Source organism: Hemicordylus capensis, chromosome 2 (assembly GCF_027244095.1).
Source record: "Hemicordylus capensis ecotype Gifberg chromosome 2, rHemCap1.1.pri, whole genome shotgun sequence".
NCBI classification, from domain to species: domain Eukaryota; kingdom Metazoa; phylum Chordata; class Lepidosauria; order Squamata; family Cordylidae; genus Hemicordylus; species Hemicordylus capensis.
The window spans coordinates 122,494,948-122,514,684 of record NC_069658.1 but is presented as its reverse complement, the minus strand read 5'-3'; the positions used below and the strand labels follow the sequence as shown (position 1 = coordinate 122,514,684).

The 19,737-nt window shown below is 44.0% G+C and overlaps 2 protein-coding genes and 1 long non-coding RNA gene across 3 annotated transcripts; 2 read left to right on the top strand and 1 right to left on the bottom strand.

Moving 5' to 3' along the window:
- Positions 1 to 6,353: 6,353 nt before the first annotated feature.
- On the top strand, positions 6,354 to 8,329 carry LOC128343651 (interferon alpha-1/13-like). Its single transcript, XM_053293081.1, has 2 exons — positions 6,354 to 6,903; positions 8,286 to 8,329. The coding sequence occupies exons 1-2, from the start codon at positions 6,354 to 6,356 to the stop codon at positions 8,327 to 8,329; spliced, it is 594 nt and encodes a 197-aa protein (XP_053149056.1).
- A 3,557-nt stretch (positions 8,330 to 11,886) lies between these two features.
- LOC128343650 (interferon tau-like) lies at positions 11,887 to 12,429 on the top strand (the record flags this gene model as incomplete). The annotated part of the gene is made up of 1 exon (XM_053293080.1): positions 11,887 to 12,429. A coding segment is annotated over exon 1 (543 nt), but the record flags the coding sequence as incomplete, so codon positions are not given.
- Positions 12,430 to 12,431: 2 nt separating this feature from the next.
- Positions 12,432 to 17,846, bottom strand: LOC128345892 (uncharacterized). The gene is made up of 3 exons (XR_008316687.1): positions 17,748 to 17,846; positions 15,472 to 15,547; positions 12,432 to 13,301 (listed from the first exon to the last, which is right to left on the bottom strand). It is a non-coding gene; the product is annotated as an uncharacterized LOC128345892 (long non-coding RNA).
- Positions 17,847 to 19,737: the final 1,891 nt, after the last annotated feature.

Below are 19,737 nucleotides of genomic sequence, written 5' to 3'. Positions count from 1 at the left end.
TTAGCAATAGCAAGAGCACTTACATTTATATACCGCTCTATAGCCAGAGCTCTCTAAGCGGTTTACAATGATTTAGCATATTGCCCCCAACATTCTGGGTACTCATTTTACCGACCTCGGAAGGATGGAAGGCTGAGTCAGCCTTGAGCCCCTGGTCAGGATCGAACTTGTAACCTTCTGGTTACAGGGCGGCAGTTTTACCACTGCACCACCAGGGGCTCTTCTTGTCCTGTAAACAAAGCTGCATACATTCTCTCTGTAAAAGACCAGCTTCAGACAATGAAATGTACAAATATAGCAGAAATGCAGCAGCATCAACCAAAATTTAAGTCTGATAAACAGGAAGTCTAAGTGACTGCAATGTTGGTTTAAAACACTGATGCATCCAGCCATAAGCTGTTGGCAATTATTCCATGTCATGGATAAGCATGGCCTGGACTTCCTGCTTGACAATTAAGGAGCCATCTTGGAGCCAGAACTGCTTGGAAACTGGAAAGAATAACTTTTGTGCTGTAATATTTCACTGCCAAGGGGCCGGTCTGGCCTTAATGAGGATATAAGAATAAAACTAACCATAACAATATTTCTGTCTCTACTCACAGCAACATTTAAAGGACTAAATAACATAAACTAAATGAATTGTTTTGATTTAGGAAGGGTTGTTGGAGTGAATATAATAATTACCTGTAGGGTTGGTTCTAGAGCATACACAGAAGGCATCATGGGCTGACCTAGTGAGCAAACACCCAGCCTTATGGATGGGCTGTCTCAACTATTGCTGAGAAAATGGACTTCTAAATATACTTTTAGAGAATAACTATTTAAGAAGTTTTAAGAGGGAGCCAGTCTTAACAATAGCTTTAAATTACATTATACCATTTTAAAGCAGGTTTTTTGAGATGCCAGAAAGAACTATTTTTCTGTATGCAAGCTAAAGTGAGCTTTTGAGTGGCTCATAAGCCTTGATTGGTTATGGATTATTTCTGAGTGTTTATTTCTAAAGATTATCTGTTTTGATTTATGCATTTCTTTGATGCAAGCCTTTTGATATTTTTTGATGCAAGCCTTTTCACTGTAAAATGTAAAATGTATTATGTTGTTTATGTTATATTTTGTTTGACAGTAAAAGCTGTATAGAAGAGGAAAAGAGCCATGACCTATAATCTGTCCGAACGATACCCCTGTTTTACCAGCATGTGAAAGAGGTTTTCTGGGGGAATTGCTTCTCAAAGTATTGAAGTCTTGTTCAAAGCTGGGCATGCAAATAGCCCATACACATGTCCAGCGGCCTTCACAGTGGCTTCTGCGAGCCGGGAAAGAGCTGGAAAGCCCCCCAAATGGGCTGAACTGTCCCTGTAAAGACTGGCGGGAGGAGGTTGGTGGGTGAAGCTGGCAGAGGGAGGGAGAAGCTTCAGAGATGCTTTTCTCCGCAGCTGTGGCAGCACTCCCCTGGAGGCAGCAAAGTTACCCCAGGCCCAGCAGTGAGTTAAAAAACCCTTTTTGAACCCTGGACCGGCTCCATGCCGAACTGGGCCCAGTCCAGTTCAAAGGCGAACCCTCAAGCCAAACTGGTTCGATGGCGTACCAGCTCGATCTTGAGCCAGCTTGCACATCCCTAGCATGAGGATGGGAAAATAGTAGTGTGGAAGGCTAGAGGCAGGGCAAAAAGAAGAGAAAACCAAGAGATTCAGTGGGGAAGAGACTAAATCAAAGCTAGAGTGGAACTTCGCTGTGCTTCTCTTCGTGTTACAAATGCCTTTATTCGGAGGAGCTGCTCAACACGGTGGCCCCAGTGTGCAGGCAAATCAAGCAGGATTAGTTTCCCTCTTAAGACATAGACTTTCCCCTAGCGGTGCTTAGAAATTCTTTTAAAACTCTTGCTTTCTACTTCCATATGACAAACAGAAAGCAAAGCAAACCACAGGAAGTACAGAATGTATAGAAAGCAGAGATGCCCACAGAAAAAGAAACATGTTAGCCTTCTGTATTACACTTTTAAGCAAAATATTTCTCAAGGCAAAGCAATAAAAAATATAATTCTAACGCAAAAACACTTAAAACACAAAATTTACAACAATTTGTCTAAGTCAAGGGAAATCAATCATAGATGTTATGATACTTCACAGAAATGGGGTTTATACAAAAATACAATTGCTTATAGATACTGCTCATAACTTGTTCAAAGGCTTTTGTTTTGCTTGCATTTTGGAAATGCAGGCTTGCTTGAAATGGAAGTAACTGCATATATAACTTTTAACTTTAAGAAAGGTTTAATTCTAACAGATGAAAGCCTACTAATTGGCAATCCTCCCAAGCACTGAAGTGAAGGAAACATGCCTATAATTAATAAAATAGAATAGTCTAAGAGCAGTAAGAAGGGTGGATATTAAAAGTCTTAAGATCACTGATGTTTAAGGGGCAAAGCTCCTTGCTTTTCAGAGAGTTAGGGTTAAATATGTTTTCTTCATGAAGCAGCCAACTCCAGCACAGGCAGGGCAGAGCTTTGTTCCTGAAATTCATTTTCCAGCTCACTGAACAAACAGGAGAAATAAAGAGTCCCCCACCCCGCAACAAAAGAATCAAACACTTATTAAAAATATAGTGGGAGCAGGAAAAGGGTGGCAGGAGTGCAGAAGAGACTAACTTTCCTCAACATGGCGGTTTCAGAGATCAGCAAATTAATCCCACGGTGGCTTCAGCCAAAAGGCTGGAGGGAGCCTGAGCTCAGCAGGAGCACCTCTGAGAACGACAAAGCTTGTTTGCTTGACAACAGGGGAGCCCTCCGAAGGAGAAGCAGAGACGCTCATTCTCTGAGCAGCCACCCCGGCTCCTCTGCAGAGAGGAACTTCACTTTCTCAGCCTGCAAGTTAGCTCGGCTGCTTACTTCCTGGTCCTGATCACAGGATATTTGCATAGATCGTTCGCTGGAAAGCAGAGGGAGGGAGGGGGCGCGGGGGAAGCTGCTTTCCAAAAAGAAAGCTCATTCTCCAAATAGAAACGCTGCTTCTCAAGCAGCCACCCCAGCTCCTTTGGGCAGAAGGAGCTTTTAAGCTCCAGGGAGGAACCAGCGTGGGGTTTGGGGTAGGCCATAGTGGACTAGTCCGGCCCTTCCCTCCTGTTCCCTTCCCAACCCGACAAACAGCTGAGAGGCGGCGGGCAGCTGCTGCTGGTGGCACGGAGAGAGAGACCGAGAGAGAGAGTCTCTACTCTGTGCCAGCTGTTTGTCAGGTCGCAGGTCGGAAGGGGCAGGCAGGGAGGAGGAGGAGCGGTCGGAGGAGAGAGAGAGAGAGGCTGCTGCCTGTTGCTGCCAGTGCCTGCGGTCGGCTGCACTCTTGGCAGTCCGCACATTGCTGCTGGACATGCCGTGCGAGGTGGCCTCCCTCTCAGCAAGAGCACCAACTTCTGGGCCGAGTGGTGCAGCAGCAAGCTCCCTCTGATGGCAGGGGAGCTGCCTTACCGATGCACCCGACCTGGCCTGGAAATCTGCCGGGACATGTCCCCCTGGCGTCCCAGTCTAGCAGGCGACAGCGTGGGAGAAGACCACCCGCTCCCACCGCCTCTTCCAACAACGGGAGTGGGGAGGCCACGCCACCCTCCCAGCCGCTGCCGCCCCCGCCAAGGCGCCACCCTTGAGACACCCCCCCCTTAAGCCTGCGCAGCTCAATCAAGCCACCACCACCACCGCCCCGCCATCGCCCAAGACACCCCCGCCCTCAGCAAAGATTAGAAGAGCCAGCTCTCAAGCAGGCAAGCCTCCCCCATGAATAAATTTTTTTAAAATTTTTTTAAAACAAACAAACAGATACACACCTTGGATTAATGCACAGCAATTCATTGTTGAGACAGACGCGACCCGACTGTTGACTGGAGTTTCGGCCTGGTGGCAAAAGCAGCAAGGCAGGCAGGCTCCCCTCCTCCTGGCTTCTTGATCTTAACTCCCTCATCGTTGTTCTCGTCCTCCCCATGCAGCAGCCAGCCAGGTAGGCAGCCTCTCCTCCTTGGACTTGGAGCAGGCACAGCAGCAGCAGAAACTCACACCCACTCTCTTGCCGCCACCAGCAGCATCACTCAGTGAGTGGAGCATGCAATGCAGCAGCATGTGTGTGCAAGACCGAGACTAGAGCAGAGAGCAGCAGCACAGAGATAACCTCGCACATGCGTGAGTGGGGGCGGGGCAGGGAGTGCTAGGAGGAGGTCCGTCCGGGCGCCCAGAGCTGAGCTCATCAGGGCACCGTGCTGGCGGTTAGCGGCGCCCAATTAAAAGCTAAAATTTGGGGGGGTAGGTGGGGCGGGGCGGGGGATCCACATGGCAATTTTGCGCCTCCCCTAAGTGGCGCCTAGGGCATGTGCCCTGCTTGCCCCCCCCCCAGTTACACCTCTGGTCGACTCTTAGCGACCACATAGATAGATTCGCTCCAGGATGATCTGTCTTCAACTTGGCCTTTAAGGTCTCTCAGTGGTGCATTCATTGCTGTAGTGATCGATTCCATCCATCTTGCTGCTGGTCTTCCTCTTCTTCTCTTTCCTTCAACTTTTCCCAGCATAATGGACTTCTCAAGGGAGCTGAGTTTTCGCATTATGTGTCCGAAGTATTATAGTTTGAGCCTGGTCATTTGTGCCTCGAGTGAAAATTCTGGATTGATTTGTTCTATGATCCATTTGTTTGTTTTCCTGGCTGTCCATGGTATCCTCAAAAATCTTCTCCAGCACCAAAGTTCAAAAGCATCAATATTTCTTCTATCTTGCTTCTTCAAAGTCCAGCTTTTGCATCCGAACGATTTTTATTTTTGTAGGTATAGACAAGTCACGCATCTAAATATCCTTTCCAAGGCCTTCAATGCAACCCTACCAAGTGCTAGTCTGCGGTGTATTTGTTGATTGCTGGATCCTTTACTGTTGATGGTTGATCCTAAAAGGCAGAAGATATCCACCTCTTCAATGTCTTCATTATCAGTTCTGAGGCTGGTTGCTGTACCTGTTGTCATTAGTTTAGTTTTCTTTGCATTTAGTTGTAGTCCCATTTTTTCACTGGATGAGGGGAGGACTATTCTGAAGGTCAGCTAAGGAGATCATTTCCCTTCTCAGACCCCACCCCCCATCAAGGCTCTGTGGTGGTGGTGGGAATGACACTCAAAGGAAGGTGGGTTGATGCCCCCAACAGGATTGTGTACTCTGGCCTTCTTTTACCTGCTCAGTTAGAGGGAAGGGGTGAGGCAGGGACTCTTCACAGCTAAATAGATAGATAAATAGATAGATAGATAGATAGATAGAAGGAAGAGGAAGATGGTGGAGGATCCATTGGGTTCTTATCATCCACAGTGTTCAGTTAGGTGTGTCTAGGAATCTCTGATTCTGGAGGAAAGGAGAAATGTTAGCATTGTACTAGTTATGCCAAAATGCTTTTGTGTCATTTTATACACTACCTGATCATCCTCTGTGGCAAATAGATGCTTGCGTGTGGGATGTGTGTGTGCATCAACCCTTAATTTCAATGGAGAAAATGGTGCACAAAGAAAGGATTGGAGCCAAGCCAATTGAGAGGGAGGGCACTACAATTCCCATTTTAAAAGATGCCAGACATTCAGACGCTAATATCCTGCAGACTCTATTCTCTTGCCTTCCAGCAGGTTCACCAGCAAAATATGTCTGTTGGCAAAAGCATGGGGGTGCATGTCTGGGGGTGAGTGAAACCTATGTAATGTAAATCACACTGAATGTTCATGTTAACAATATTTTTTGTGGAGCATCCATTTCTACAAATCCAGACTGGCAAATGCTCCGTCTTCAGCTCCTCACCCCCCACAATGAGAGAAATCAAATACAAAAATTGGCTTTCTCCATCTGGCTTAGTTCCAGATATAATCTGGTTTGCGTGGGTTTGCAACACCCTTCAAACAATTCAGATCTATATTGAATTAGACCCAGGCAAGAAGGAAACTCTTCTGTCAGTGGCCAACAAAAGGGGAAAGAATCAGGAAGTATATATCTATCCAATATGAACTATTTAAACAACAGAACATGATAAATAAACTGTATTATATAAACCTCTACATAATACATACAGATAGCACATATAGACTGGGGCCCAATTTCTTCACGTCAGTCTAACAGAGGGAGAACTAATGTGCCTAATAGTGCCCAAAAGCACCTGATGTAACTAAACAGAAACTGAAAATGGAAACATAAAAGCAAAAAGGGAAAGATGCAGAGAGTGATGTAAGTTGGGTTCTCCAGCCCTGAAGCTCAATATATAAACTCAGAGGCATGGCTCCAAAGCATAAAAATCAAGAGGGGGCCTTGAAGAAGCTGCAACCTCACAGATCCTCTGCACAAAGTACCCAAGAAGCACCACCATGGCTTTACAAAACATCAGCCTTTTGCTTCTGCTTGCATCTGGAATCATAGCTCTAGACTGTGATCACATTCTACAGAACCAAAAATGCGAGAACCAGAGGAACAGAGAGCTGCTGAGAGTGATGGGCAGAAAAGGGCCCCCTCAAGAGTGCCTCTATGAAATGCCAGACTTCAGCTTCCCTGTGAAAAAAGTATTTGGGTCCAGCAAAGGGGATGGAAGACTGGCCATGGGGTTCATCCTCAAGCAGATCTCAAATCTCTTTCTGCAAAATGTCACCCAAGCAGAATGGGACATAAACTCCCTACTCCATTTCCGAGTTGCCCTTCACCAACAAAGTGTAGAGTGGGATGGGTGCTTGACTGGAGAAGATGGAAGGTTTGAAGATCCACAAGTAAAACTGTATCTGCTGAAATACTTCAGAAAAATCAATTCTTTCCTAAAAGACAAACGATACAGTCTTTGTGCCTGGGAGGCTGTGCGACAGGAAATGCAGAGCAGCTGTTTTCCCATAGTACTTGATCGGCTCACAAAAAGACTCCGAAATAAAGGTAAGGCAGGTGTTTAATTTTTATCTAAAAGGATGGCTTTAGAAATTCCCAAGACAGGTGTGATTATTTGGTATTAGTCAATAGAAGAATGCTAGTTTCCTCACCTAGCCAAGTTTGCTTTAAAAAAATCAACTGATTAAAATGATAGCTAAACATTTATTAGTATTAAATATACTAATTATAATTGATCTATGCACATTTTTCACTTTGTCAAAAGAAAGCAGCTCTCTTGTTTGATTGAATAGTGCAAGTAAACCTTCCTTCTTTGCTTTCCTTCTGTGGTTAAAATAGTGACTATCTATTCCAAATGCAAGTGGGGAAGAGCCTTCATCTGTTTCCTTCACATTACCTTAATAAGAAGGTCCCATTACCTTAATAAGAATTGCCTTTTTGACCAGGTAATGGTCCATGTAGCCCAGCACTCTCTCTCAAAAAGGTGCTAGGCTGATGGTCCTTGGAAAGTCACAAGCAGAGAGTGATGGAGATAGCCCACCTGCGGCTGCTTTCCAGCACCTTGTAGTGAGCTGTAGCTAACTTTTGATCTTATAGCTAATCCTTATCTTCTTTTATTCTTATCAGTCCTCTGCTCACACCATCTATGCAAGAAGCCATCATTACATCCTGTGGCAAGATATTCCATAACATGCCAATAGTTCATAGCCAAGATGTTGCCCTGGTTCACACAACCGTTCGAATCCAAGTTACCAAATGTGGATTACCAAATTAGCATGATTGTGTGAACCCACACCAAGGTGGTTTATGGCCTGAGATGAAGCTGAGATTCCCACCTTGGCATGGGTGGCGAGGCAATTTTAGCATGCCATTCTGATTGCAACTAGTACAAATAACCGTATTGACTTATTGCAATGGTTTTGGCCAGATATTCCTACAAACAACCCCTCCACCCAAAACTTGCATCATAGGGGATTGAGAGGAGTCCCTGCTATGGGTGTCTGGGGGTGGATGGGCAGAGGGGACTGTTTCCCCCACCTTGGATTGAGAAATTATTGTTGAATTTAATGGAGTTTACTCCCAGGTAAGTGGGAATAGGATTGCAGATTTTGCCCCCTCCCCCGAATAAGTCCTCGGGACACCCATGATCCCTGCCTCCAATCATGCCCTGCTGCAAAGGAGGACATGAGCACTTCTAACTCGATTGATCTCAAATGCAGCTCTTCCATTTTCGCAAAGGGACTTGTAAAATGTTCTGCTGTTAGAGTGCACCAGCACAGCCCAGTACAGAGTCGTGTTCTAATGTTCATAATGCCATCCGTGACAAGAGGTTTCAGTTTTAAAATGTGAGAAAGAAAGAAAAGTAATGTCATTAAAATATAGCGGTGGGCAATATCATTTACATGTTTTTTCCTTTGCATTCTAAGCAGATCAGGACTTGGAGCCCTGTAACAACATCAGACCTTTTGCTTGAATCTTTGATCTCACCTGTTTCTTCAAGCAGAATAGTTAATGAGGAAAAACTGTAACTGCATTCATTCCATGACAACATCTTCAGATTCAAATATGGGCTGTCTGGAAGGAACAGCTGAAATTGATTGAAAACTATCTGCAAGACACAGAAAAGGAGAGGATGGAAATCACTGAAATCCATGTCCTTGCTAAAACAACTCCATTAATCACTGTGAATCAAATTTCACATGCTTCCTTGTGGAAAGAGAAAACTCACACAAGGTACCAGAGACTGAGGAAGGTGATCTTCACAAGCAGAAAGATCTCTAGGAGAAACATTTGATTGAGAAGATGAAGTCCCTTCCCTAAATGTGTGAAGCTCAGCAGGTATATGCTGAGCCTGGGGCAAGACTCTGTGCAAAGACCCATTTTTAAAGATAATAGTCCAAGTGTGACTGTGTGAGAAATGTGTTCATCTTCAATTTCAGCATGTTGATCAACTAAATACGTGGGTTTTCACCCAGGCCTTTATCTGAGAGCACTTTTGTTGTTGTTGCTGCTGCTCTGTGCGTTGTGTTTTACAGTTTTATTTTATATAGGTTTTAAAACATTTAAATAGAGATATATTATTTTTATATTTAAATTTCATATTTGTACTTTTAATTGTGTATTGTTTTGATTATGCATTGTTTTAACTATACTATAAACCGCTTTGGGATTATTTTAATGAAAGGCGGTATATAAATTAGACAACCAACCAACAAACGAAACCAACCAACCAACAAATAAATAAATAAAACCAGAAAGTTCAGCCAGTTACGGCACAATGAATGTCTTAGAGGTGGAAATTAGCCTAAAACTTTGTTTTAGATTGTTTTGGGAAACTGGCCACTTAAAATTGTACTGCAACTTTTTAATTTGTTTTGGTACTTTTTTTTTTAATAAGAATTTTTATTAAGAAGTAAACCAAAGAGAACAAAGACATTGGTACTTTATTTTTTTATTGTACTGTAACATTTGTATTTTGTTCTAATACCTTAAAATATTTGTCACTTATTTGTTTTAAAATTGATTATTTATATTTTGGTGTGCATCTCCACACTGAATTAGCCCAAAGTGGCAGGGGGTGCAGACAGAGGGAAAGTTCAGGGAATTGGTTCAGAGGGAACCGGTTCAGCCAGTTAGGCCATAAAGAATGTATTGTAGTTGGCAACTAGCCAAAGACTTTGCTTTAGATTATTTATTTTGTTCTAATACCTTTAAAATATTTGTCACTGACTTGTTTTAAAATTGAATATTTATATTTTTGTAAACAAAAGTATTTCTTTCAGATGTTATTTATATATGAACTATTTGAATGGCACCTTGAATTGCTATACAATCTTATTTTTCTATATGTATGAATAAAGATGAACTTGTAATTCTGTAGTATGATTGCAATTTGTGGTTTGTGTCTAATATTCCCATCTTAAGTGCACGTTATGTGCTGGTGATGAAAGCCTTAGGACCTTTAATGAGAGCTCAAACGAGAATTCATATTTTGAATCTGACGTTTGAATTCACTATTTGAAATTCGGACCCTGGATATGAATTTTATTCTTGGGGTTTGTGGGTTGAATGCTTTGGGTTTCTTGGGAGATTTCTGTTTGGTTTTTTCTTTTTACTCCAGCACCTTCTCAGGTTTTACCACCATGGTGCATGTCCTGCCCTTAGAATCACCTAGTTTGGAATACATAGATTTGCAATTGAAAATCACTCAGAAATATCAACTTGCACTGAATGGGAAGGAAGTTTAGCGTTCATAAGTTAAAGCAGGGGCAGCTCCCCCATGAGGTGATCACTTCAAGCAGGGCCTTTGGCAGCGTTTTTGGAGTGGTAGATTGCGGCCACACTTGCTAGCTGCCCCCTGCCTTCCCCCAGCATTCACTCCACCCTCAGGCATGAGCCAGCACTGATGCTTCCCCTGCCCCTGTCTGGCTGCACCCCACCTCCCAAGCTCAGGTGTCCTATCATTTTCCAGAGCTACTTACTTCACCACCCAAAGTCATGCATATATTCTATTGCTATCCTCCTCATTGCATTTTTCATTCATGTGGCCATTCCAGTAAGAGTTTCTGAAATGTGATGGGCATCCCCCAAAGAACTGCAGTTCCCAAGGCTCCTCAGAGGAAGCTTTGGCACCTACAATGCAATCCTAGGCATGTAAGTCCCACTGAGTTCAAAGTAAGCTCCTGTTCCTACTGTGTACACGCTTCCTACTGAGGAGAGTGAGTTCAGTCTCCTCCTTGTCTTGCCCTGAAGAGCAGGATGGAGGAACCACCGGAGAGAAGAGGATCCCATTCTGTCAATTCCCTAGCAGAATCAGCATTTCTGTCTTTCCTCACTAGAGGAGACTGGACATGGATGAGGGGAAGTCTACTTTGAAGGTCTGAGCAATGCAAGAGCTCTGTTTCCTACCCATGTCCATACCACCATCAAACCTACTCAACTTAGGCCCCCAGCTGTTTTTTGAACTACAGTTCCCATAAGCCACAGCAGCCAATCACCAGAGATTATAGGAATTGTAGGCCAACATCTGCTGGAGGGCAGAATGCTCAAAGGTAGACTAGGCTAATAACACCAATAGTATCTTGTGCTCTAGCTTTCATTCACTTGTTCAATAAGGAGGGAGGGCTAAGACTAGGACCACAACAGCAAATTGATGCAACCGAGGAATTGGTGGACAGAGAAAGCAGTGACATCCCCCAGACCCAAGCCAATTCAGAGGGAGGACACCTACATTTGACTTTTGAAAGATGCTGGAGATCTCGTCACTGATCTCCTGCAGTCTTTTTTCCTTTGGCCTTCAGCATGTTCTCCAGCAAAATACGTGCATGTTGGCAAATATAGGGGTGGGGGTTATGTGAGACTTATGAAAAGTATGTCACACTAAGAGCTCTCATTAGCAGACTCTTTATAAAGGTTACATTTCTATAAATCCAGACTGGGAAATGTACTGTCTCCTGCATAAAGAAACACAGAGAGACACACACAAAGAGAACCACAACACAATCATCCATCTTTCCTATCTGGTTTAGCAATTAATGTAATCTGGCTGGGGTGGATTTGCAACACCCTTCAAACAGATCAGAGTTGAATTGAATTAGCACAGACAGTAAGAGACAGTAGCTGTCAGTGGCCACCAGAGGAGGCAAGAATCAGGAAGTATATATTTCTCCAATATGAACTATTTACACAACAGAACATGATCAATTCACTGTATTATGTAGAGATAAACCTCTACATAATACATACAGATAGCACATATAGACTGGGGCCATTTTCTTCAGTCTAAAAAAGGGAGGACCAAAGCACCCAATAGTGTTCCAAAGTACCTGATGTAACTAAACAGAAACTGAAAATGGAAACATAAAAGCAAAAAGGGAAAGATGCAGAGAGTGATGTAAGTTGGGTTCTCCAGCCCTGCAGCTCAATATATAAACTCAGAGGCATGGCTCCAAAGCATAAAAATCAAGAGGGGGCCTTGAAGAAGCTGCAACCTCGCAGATCCTCTGCACAAAGTGCCCAAGAAGCACCACCATGGCTTTACAAAACATCAGCCTTTTGCTTCTGCTTGCATCTGGAATCATAGCTCTAGACTGTGATCACATTCTACAGAACCAAAAATGCGAGAACCAGAGGAACAGAGAGCTGCTGAGAGTGATGGGCAGAAAAGGGCCCCCTCAAGAGTGCCTCTATGAAATGCCAGACTTTGGCTTCCCTGTGAAAAAAGTGCTTGGGTCCAGCAAAGGGGACGGAAGACTGGCCATGGGGTTCATCCTCAAGCAGATCTCAAATCTCTTTCTGCAAAATGTCACCCAAGCAGAATGGGACATAAACTCCCTACTCCATTTCCGAGTTGCCCTTCTCCAACAAAGTGCAGAGTGGGATGGGTGCTTGACTGGAAAAGATGGAAGGTTTGAAGATCCACAAGTAAAACTGTATCTGCTGAAATACTTCAAAAACATCCATTCTTTCCTAAAAGACAAACGATACAGTCTTTGTGCCTGGGAGGCTGTGCGACAGGAAATGCAGAGCAGCTGTTTTCCCATAGTACTTGATCGGCTCACAAAAAGACTCCGAAATAAAGGTAAGGCAGGTGTTTAATTTTTATCTGAATGATGGCTTTAGAAATTCCCAAGACAGGTGTGATTATTTGGTATTGAGCAGTTGAATGATGTTTGTTTCCCCACCTAGCCAAGCTTGCTTAAAAAAAATTAATTATACGGAACTATAATTATACTGAACTATACATACAAGTGGGGTGGGCTTGATTTGGATGGCCTAATTCATGGGAGTGCAGTCCGACGGAAGACCAAAGGTCTTTGATTCTATCTTCCTCCCCAATGGACTGCTTGTTGTTTCCAGCACCTAGTAGTGAGCTGTTTCTGACCTCCTCTTAATAGAGTCCTACTTTTGCTCTTATAGCTAATGTTGGAAGACCTTGTCTTCCATGGTTCTTTGTAATCATCTCCTCACACCATCACATCACATCCTGTGGCAAGAAATTCCATAACCCAGTTATGCATTTCATAACCGATACATTGACCCAATTCACACAACTGTTAGAATCTATGTTTAATGTGGGTTACCAACCTTAGCATGAGAGTGTGAAAACACCACGATAATTTATGGCCCATGATGCATCTGAAATCTCGGCCTTTGCATGTGTTCACACAATCACACTATTGTCAATAATCCACATTAAACTTAAATTAGAACAAGTGTGTGAGCCAGATGGTTGTGGCTGCAACTAGTACAGATAGCCTTTTAAAAGGAAACATTGACTTATTACACTGGTTTTGGTCAGAAGTTCCTACAAACAGAAAAGCACATGGAAAGCTCATCGATTGCTTCATCGGTAACTGTGAGGAATTCTTGCCTCCATTCTTGCCTCCTTCAAAAGACACAATCCAGCAGAACTTGAGCACCGTTGGTCTCAATTGCAAGCACTCCTAATGTGGGAGTAATCACAGAAAGAGAATTTATTTGATTACTATGTAGGGTGAACAATATTAACACACTTTCCCCCATTTGCCTTCAACCAGATCAAGCCCTGGAGCCCTGTGATGACACCAGATCATCTGCTTGAATCGCTCATCTCACCTGTTGTTTAAAGGAAAAGGTTACTCTCAGGGGGGAAAAACCCCTGTAACTCTTTGCATTATCAGTCAATTAACAACACTTATGTTTTCTGAATTCATTCCATGACAATATCTTCAAATTCAAGTACTGGCCGTCTGGAATGGACAGCTGAAATTGATTGAACACTATCCACAAGACAGAGAAAAGAACTTTCCTTAAAAGTGTTATGTTCAGTAGGTAGATGCTGAGCCTGAAGCAGGACAGACTCCGTTCAAAGGCCCTTTTTTCAAGAGAATAGCCACATGTCTTTCCATTAGAAATGTGCTCATCTTCTATGTCAGCATCTCAACTAAATGCAATCAGATGCTTCAGCCAGTTACAACACAAACAATGTCGTGTAAGTGGAAACTGCTCTAAGGCTTAGATAGCCTTGGGCAAGTGGCTACTTAAAATTGTACTGTAATTTTTTTAAAGGTTGCTATTTATGTTGTTCAGCTACCTTAAAATTATTTGCTGCTGATTTGTTTTAAGCAAAATATTTATATTTTGATAAAGATGCTATTTATTTCACATGTTATTTATATATGAATTATTTGTATAGCACCTTGAATTGCGATACAATCTTATTTTTTCTATATGTATGAATAAAAATGAACTTGAGAAGCAATTCAATATTGGGTTTCATTTTGTGCAATTGCACATTGAATCAGCCCAAAGTCGGACCATTCTAATCACACGGAGGCCACTCTGAATCCCCATGTTGATCAATGGATAACCCATTGCAAACCCACCTATAATGCTGGGGTAATATTTCCCCACCCCACACACCCTATGCACTACCCAAATCATCTCAATATGCATCTGCATGAGTATGAACTGATTTTACTTTGTAGATCTTTGTAAAAATGCAATTAGGCCCAAGAGCTATTTTTGACATTCTGCAAGCTTTCCTAAATTTATATTCTCATGACAACAACTTCCAAAGGATTTTAGCTATTACTCAGAAATTGTTGGAGTGGCTTCTAGTATCCTCAGCTGCATTAAATCTTCTTAATCACTGGGGGGTGGGGTGGGGGGGATGATAGGAAATATACATGAAAATTATATTCCTACATTGGACACTAGAGGGCAAAATGGAACTAGGGCAAAGCCCAAGCAACATCACAGTGTTGAAAGTAGTCAAAAATTTCAGCACAGTGCTTGCATGATGTTAACAATGTAGAAGAATGGTTGGGCATCTAACTTGTGATTGGAATGAGACTGAAGTGCTCTTAATGTTCTCTGTGTTGAATCCAAACAGCACAGCTTTTAGCTGCTTCAAACCAACTCCAGATGGATTCAAGACATGTGGGCAGTCTTGCCACCACGGTTCATGTGGGTTGGGGTTGGGAGAGCTCAGCTTTTAAATCATCATCACATTTAAGTCATCTAACTTCAAAATTTTTATTTTCATTAGAATTCAGTTACATGTACAAGCCTCTGGTATGCCACATGTTGATTTTACCCTCCCTCTCTCTCCCTGTCCCACTCAAACATCTAAATCTAAACTGGCATCTAATAGCTGAAGTTTCTAGTTCAGACTCCCCTGCCCCCACCCCCGCCACTTTTCCTCCAAGGAGCTCAGAGTGGTGTACATGGTTGTGTTTATTTCTAGAGTAACCTTCATAAAGCAGATCACTTTTTTTAGCCACTCAGACATCTGTGGGTAATATGGGGATATTTGTGTCATGTTTTGATTAGGAGATATATATGCCTGCTTAGAAACTATACTTTATCTCAACTTAGGCTTTACCTGTCCAAGTAAAATGAACACTTATGGTATTAGACTAGGCTAATCCAAGGATAGTTCAGACAAGTAAATAAGAAGAAGGGAATGGATTCATTTCTCCTCTAATCTGCAGGGGTGACCCTGTTAGAATGGTCTGCCAAGAAGGGTGCTCTTGAAATAGCAAGATTCCAAGAGGCCTTGGAAGGTTTTAGAGTTGGTTCTGCTGCTGATTGTGTTGATGCTCTGGTGGATAACTGGAATAGGGAACTTACCAAGGCAGTAGACAGGATCGCTCCTAAGTGTCCTCTCTGATCCACTTTAGAATTAGCCTCATGGTATACGGAAGAGCTATTTGGGATAAAGTAGCAAGGGAGACAAATGGAACTCAAGTGGAGGATAACTTGCCTCAGATCTGACAAGGCACAGCAGAAAGTTCATTTGAAGGCCTACATCATGGCAGTGCATGCAGCAAGAAGCCATTCAGGTCTACATGTATTGCATCTGCAGTCTCACACTCAGCACAGTTATCCTGGATGGTGATGAATCTAGTTCAGGCTCCTTCCATTTCAAATCTGCCTTTGGCGACTAGATGCTCATTCAAACATTATCTTCAACACTCATATAATGAGTGTACAGTGTACACAGGTACAGTCATTCACATGTTATTTATTTATTTATTTATTTATTTATTTAAAATTTCTTGTATACTGCCTCCTCCAAAGACTCTAGGCAGTGAACACTAACAATAACAATAGCAATAATTTTTAGGTGTGGCAAAAAAAGGTAGGTCTTAAGAAAGGCCTTAAAAGGGGCCCTGTGACTCCCCCTCCACTAAGGAGGGGGCTGAATGAATCTGGGGGGAAGGGTGTTCCAAAGAAGAGGGGCGGCCACAGAGAAGTTATGTTGAATAAAGATACAGAAGTGCACATTCTATCTGTACCATCCATTTGAAGGGCCTATATCCAGGTTCACTTTTAAAATGGGCACAGGTACAGTCATTCACAAAAACATGTGCACGGGTTATATAGACATCTGTACACCCGTGCAACAAAATGTCTGAACTGGGCTTATTGCTTGCTGTAACACGTTTAATGAGTTCTTTGCAGCTGAAATCTCTTGTATCCACTTGATTATGGCTGGTTATGGGTGTTTCCAGCAATCTCTTTTGAAGTATTAGATTAGATCCGTTTCAATCTGTGACTCCTGAGGATGTAGACAAGCTGCTTGGAGTGGTGCAGCCTACCACCTATCCTCTGGATCCTTGCCCAACATGGCTGGTTTAATCTTGTAGGGAGATTATTGGAGACAGTCTAGTTGACAACATTAATGTGCTTCTGAGGGAGGGCAGAATGCCCCCTTGTCTGAAGGAGGCATTGGTAAGTCTTCTTAAGAAGCCTTCCCTGGATCCCTTGGTGATGGATAATTATAGGCCAGTCTCCAATCTCCCATGGTTAGGTAAGGCAATTGAGAGGTTGGTGGCTAATCAACTCCAAGTGGTTTTGGAGGAAACAGATGATCTAGACCCATTTCAAACTGGCTTTAGAGCTGGATATGGGGTTGAGACAGCCTTGCTCAGCCTGATAGATTGCCTCTACCAGGGAATTGACAGGAGTGTGACTCAGCTGGTTCTTATGGATCTCTCAGTGGCTTTTGATACCATCAGCCATAGCATCCTTCTGGATCACCTGAGGGATTTGGGGATAGGAGCAGGGGCGTAGCAAGGTTGGAGTGGGCCCAGAGACAAGATTTTAAAATGCCCCCCCCCAAAGTCCAGGGCCTCCGCACACCCCAGGCCCCCAAGGATTTAAGTCTGATATTCCAAAATAAGTATGCTGCCTGCAAATACATTTCACTGAATACACACACACACACGTCACAATATATAGTGATATACATTGAGTACTATACATTTGTATTACTTTTAATGCCTAGAACACACTAGAAAGATGAATTATTAAAATGGGCCCCTCGCTGCAGATTAGCAAAGGAGACTTTCAACCATGCAGGGTGAACCTATGTTTGTTTTCTCAGAATTCTGAACAAATTCAGTCAAGTTTGATTGCAGGAGGTTTTTCACAGGAGGCTTTTAAAGCCCTTTAAGACACATCTCCTCTGGAATGGAGGTGCTGCATTCACATGTTGGCCAGATTGACCCTGAAGTCCCTGCAAGTTATTGGGGAGCAGTTCACACACAAGAAAAAGAAAATAAAAGCACCACACATGCTTCACAGTTCTCACTCAGACCTTCTGGGTTGCAAAACAACTTGAACATAAGTGCATTTATAAATGAATGAATGAATAAATAAATAAAATTAATAAAATACTGTTCCAGAAGTTTTTGCAATTTTCTGCCATGAAACAAGCCACTTATAGGACTTTTTAGATAGTTTTTTTTAAGTCAGCAAATTTTCCAAGCTGTTTCAAAATAAATATTCAGAGACTTCTCGGTCCCTCCCCCCCCCATGTCCAAGCCCTATGGCAAGCAGATCCCTATATATGGGGGGGGGGGGGCGGGAAAGGTAACCACAAAAAGGAGTTCACACTCTACCTGGCAAATGCTGGTCTGGGTTAAGCAGGGCAGCAAGGGGTCTTCTGCTGCAGAGAACACTCTGGCTGCCTCCTCCTTCCTGGCTGGCTTGGGCCCTACTCGAGTTCAGGCTTCACTGCGGCCTACACGGAGGCCTCCGTGGAAGCCCCGCCCACCCGCCGATCAGCTGAGAGGCGGGAGAAAAGGAGCTCTTTGCAGCTGGGCTGCTGCTTCGATTGCGGCCAGCAGAACAAGCAGGAAGAGAGGGCGAAGAGGGCAAGTGGCTGAGAGGCTATGTGGCTGGCCAGGGGGCAATGGGGAGTCACATGAGGTGCCTCTGGGGTGCCCCTCCAGGCAGTGGGGCCCCCAGACAACTGTCTCCCCTTGCCCTATCATTGTTTCGCGCCTGGATAGGAGGCACTGCTTTGCAGTGCTTCCACTCCTATCTCTCAGGTAGATTCCAGATAGTGGCGCTTGGTGATAGTTGCTCTTCACTGTAGGAGCTATTATGTAGACTCCCTCTGGACTCTGTTCTATCATCATCTAAGGCTCCATTCACACATAACAGCAAGCCATGGGTAGACGAACCTGATGTTATTTTTTGTAATTGTGAATCGCATTGCAGACATTTGTTCAACCACAGCCGGGCAACCTCCAGTTTCAGGGTAGGGGAGCCACTCCCTCTTCCTGGTCTGCCAAGCAAGCTCTGTAGTGCTCACCAAGCTCTATAGCACTCACCATTGCATCCCAGCAAGCTCTGTAGCACTCATGTTGCCAGACAAGGCATCAGAATGTCTGCAGGGAGGCAGCCATTAGCCACAATCTTCAAGGAGTATGCAGAGCATGATTGTGCCTTTTCGGAATGGTCTGCCCGCACTTGTCAGGGAAAGGGCATTTAAATCCCTTTAAATGCCATACAAGCCCTTCTCCTGACAGCAATTGCACTGCCGCCCTCATACGAGCCCTAAAGCAAAACAGTCTTGCAAAGTTCAATTACTGACAATGGGGGGATGCAGAGGGGCACTATTTTACTGTTACTCTGGGGAAGGATCCTGATGACTTCCTGGAGGGAATATGCTTATGAGGGAGGGCAAAGGATTCTGGGTTCTGGTCCACTGTGACCAAGGATGCTCTTGAGATGGCAGACCCCAGCAAAGCAGTCTAGGAACACCCAACACACCCCTGCCTCCATGTCGGCTCGCCAGCTGGGGATTAGCCCTCTCTTTAGAGAGCCAGTCTATTGGGGAGGACTAGAAGCTCAGTAAGCTTCTGTCCTCCATCAGATTATGCTCCCATGAGTGAGGTTATCCAAATCATGGGGGCCCCACTTGTGATGGGCCTCTGTTCTCTCTGGTAAATAATGTATACCTTGGCCCTCTTGTCTCCAGGCAACCCTTTCATGCTCCCAAGGTGTAGCGGCTGCTCTCTGTGTCTGGGTGGTACTGAGTGGGCAGACGAGGAAAATGCCTGGATCAGGGATAGATCTCTACTCTCATTCAACTCACATGCACATATGTGTTGTGGCATATGCAGTAGGCTGCTGTGGGGAATTGTGGGAGAGAGGAGCCCCGATTATCAGCGACCTCAGGAAAATATTGTGGCTGAACCAGGTAAAATCAAACATGGATATGTGCCAACGGATGACCAGACAGGCAGAGAGACTGCTTGGACTGCTTCATCGTGCCAGTTGCCAGGACAGGGAAAGCTGTTGCTGGGATACCCGTCCCTGCAGCTTGTTTGTATTGCACAACCAGGCCTGGGGGGCATCTGCCGTCCAGATCTCATGCATGTCTACATGGCCTTTCACTCTCATGAGAGAGCAGTCCTTGGGGGAAGGGGCATCGTCACAGATTATTAACAATTCTGCCTGATCCCTGTGTACCCCAGGGTGGTTCTTCTCACGAGTAGTGCATGGGTCTCTCCGTGGCCTTTCACTCTCATGGGAGAGTTGTCTGCTCCAGAGCATCATCCGCCATCATCACACAGGAGGAATCTCTCCTGTGACTGTAGG

Bases quoted from the DNA above. Each gene is read 5' to 3' on its own strand.
- LOC128343651 (XM_053293081.1), top strand. From the start codon at position 6,354: ATGGCTTTACAAAACATCAGCCTTTTGCTTCTGCTTGCATCTGGAATC. The intron at 6,904-8,285 runs GTAAGGCAGGTG...CATTCTAAGCAG, and splicing joins AAAAAGACTCCGAAATAAAG to ATCAGGACTTGGAGCCCTGT.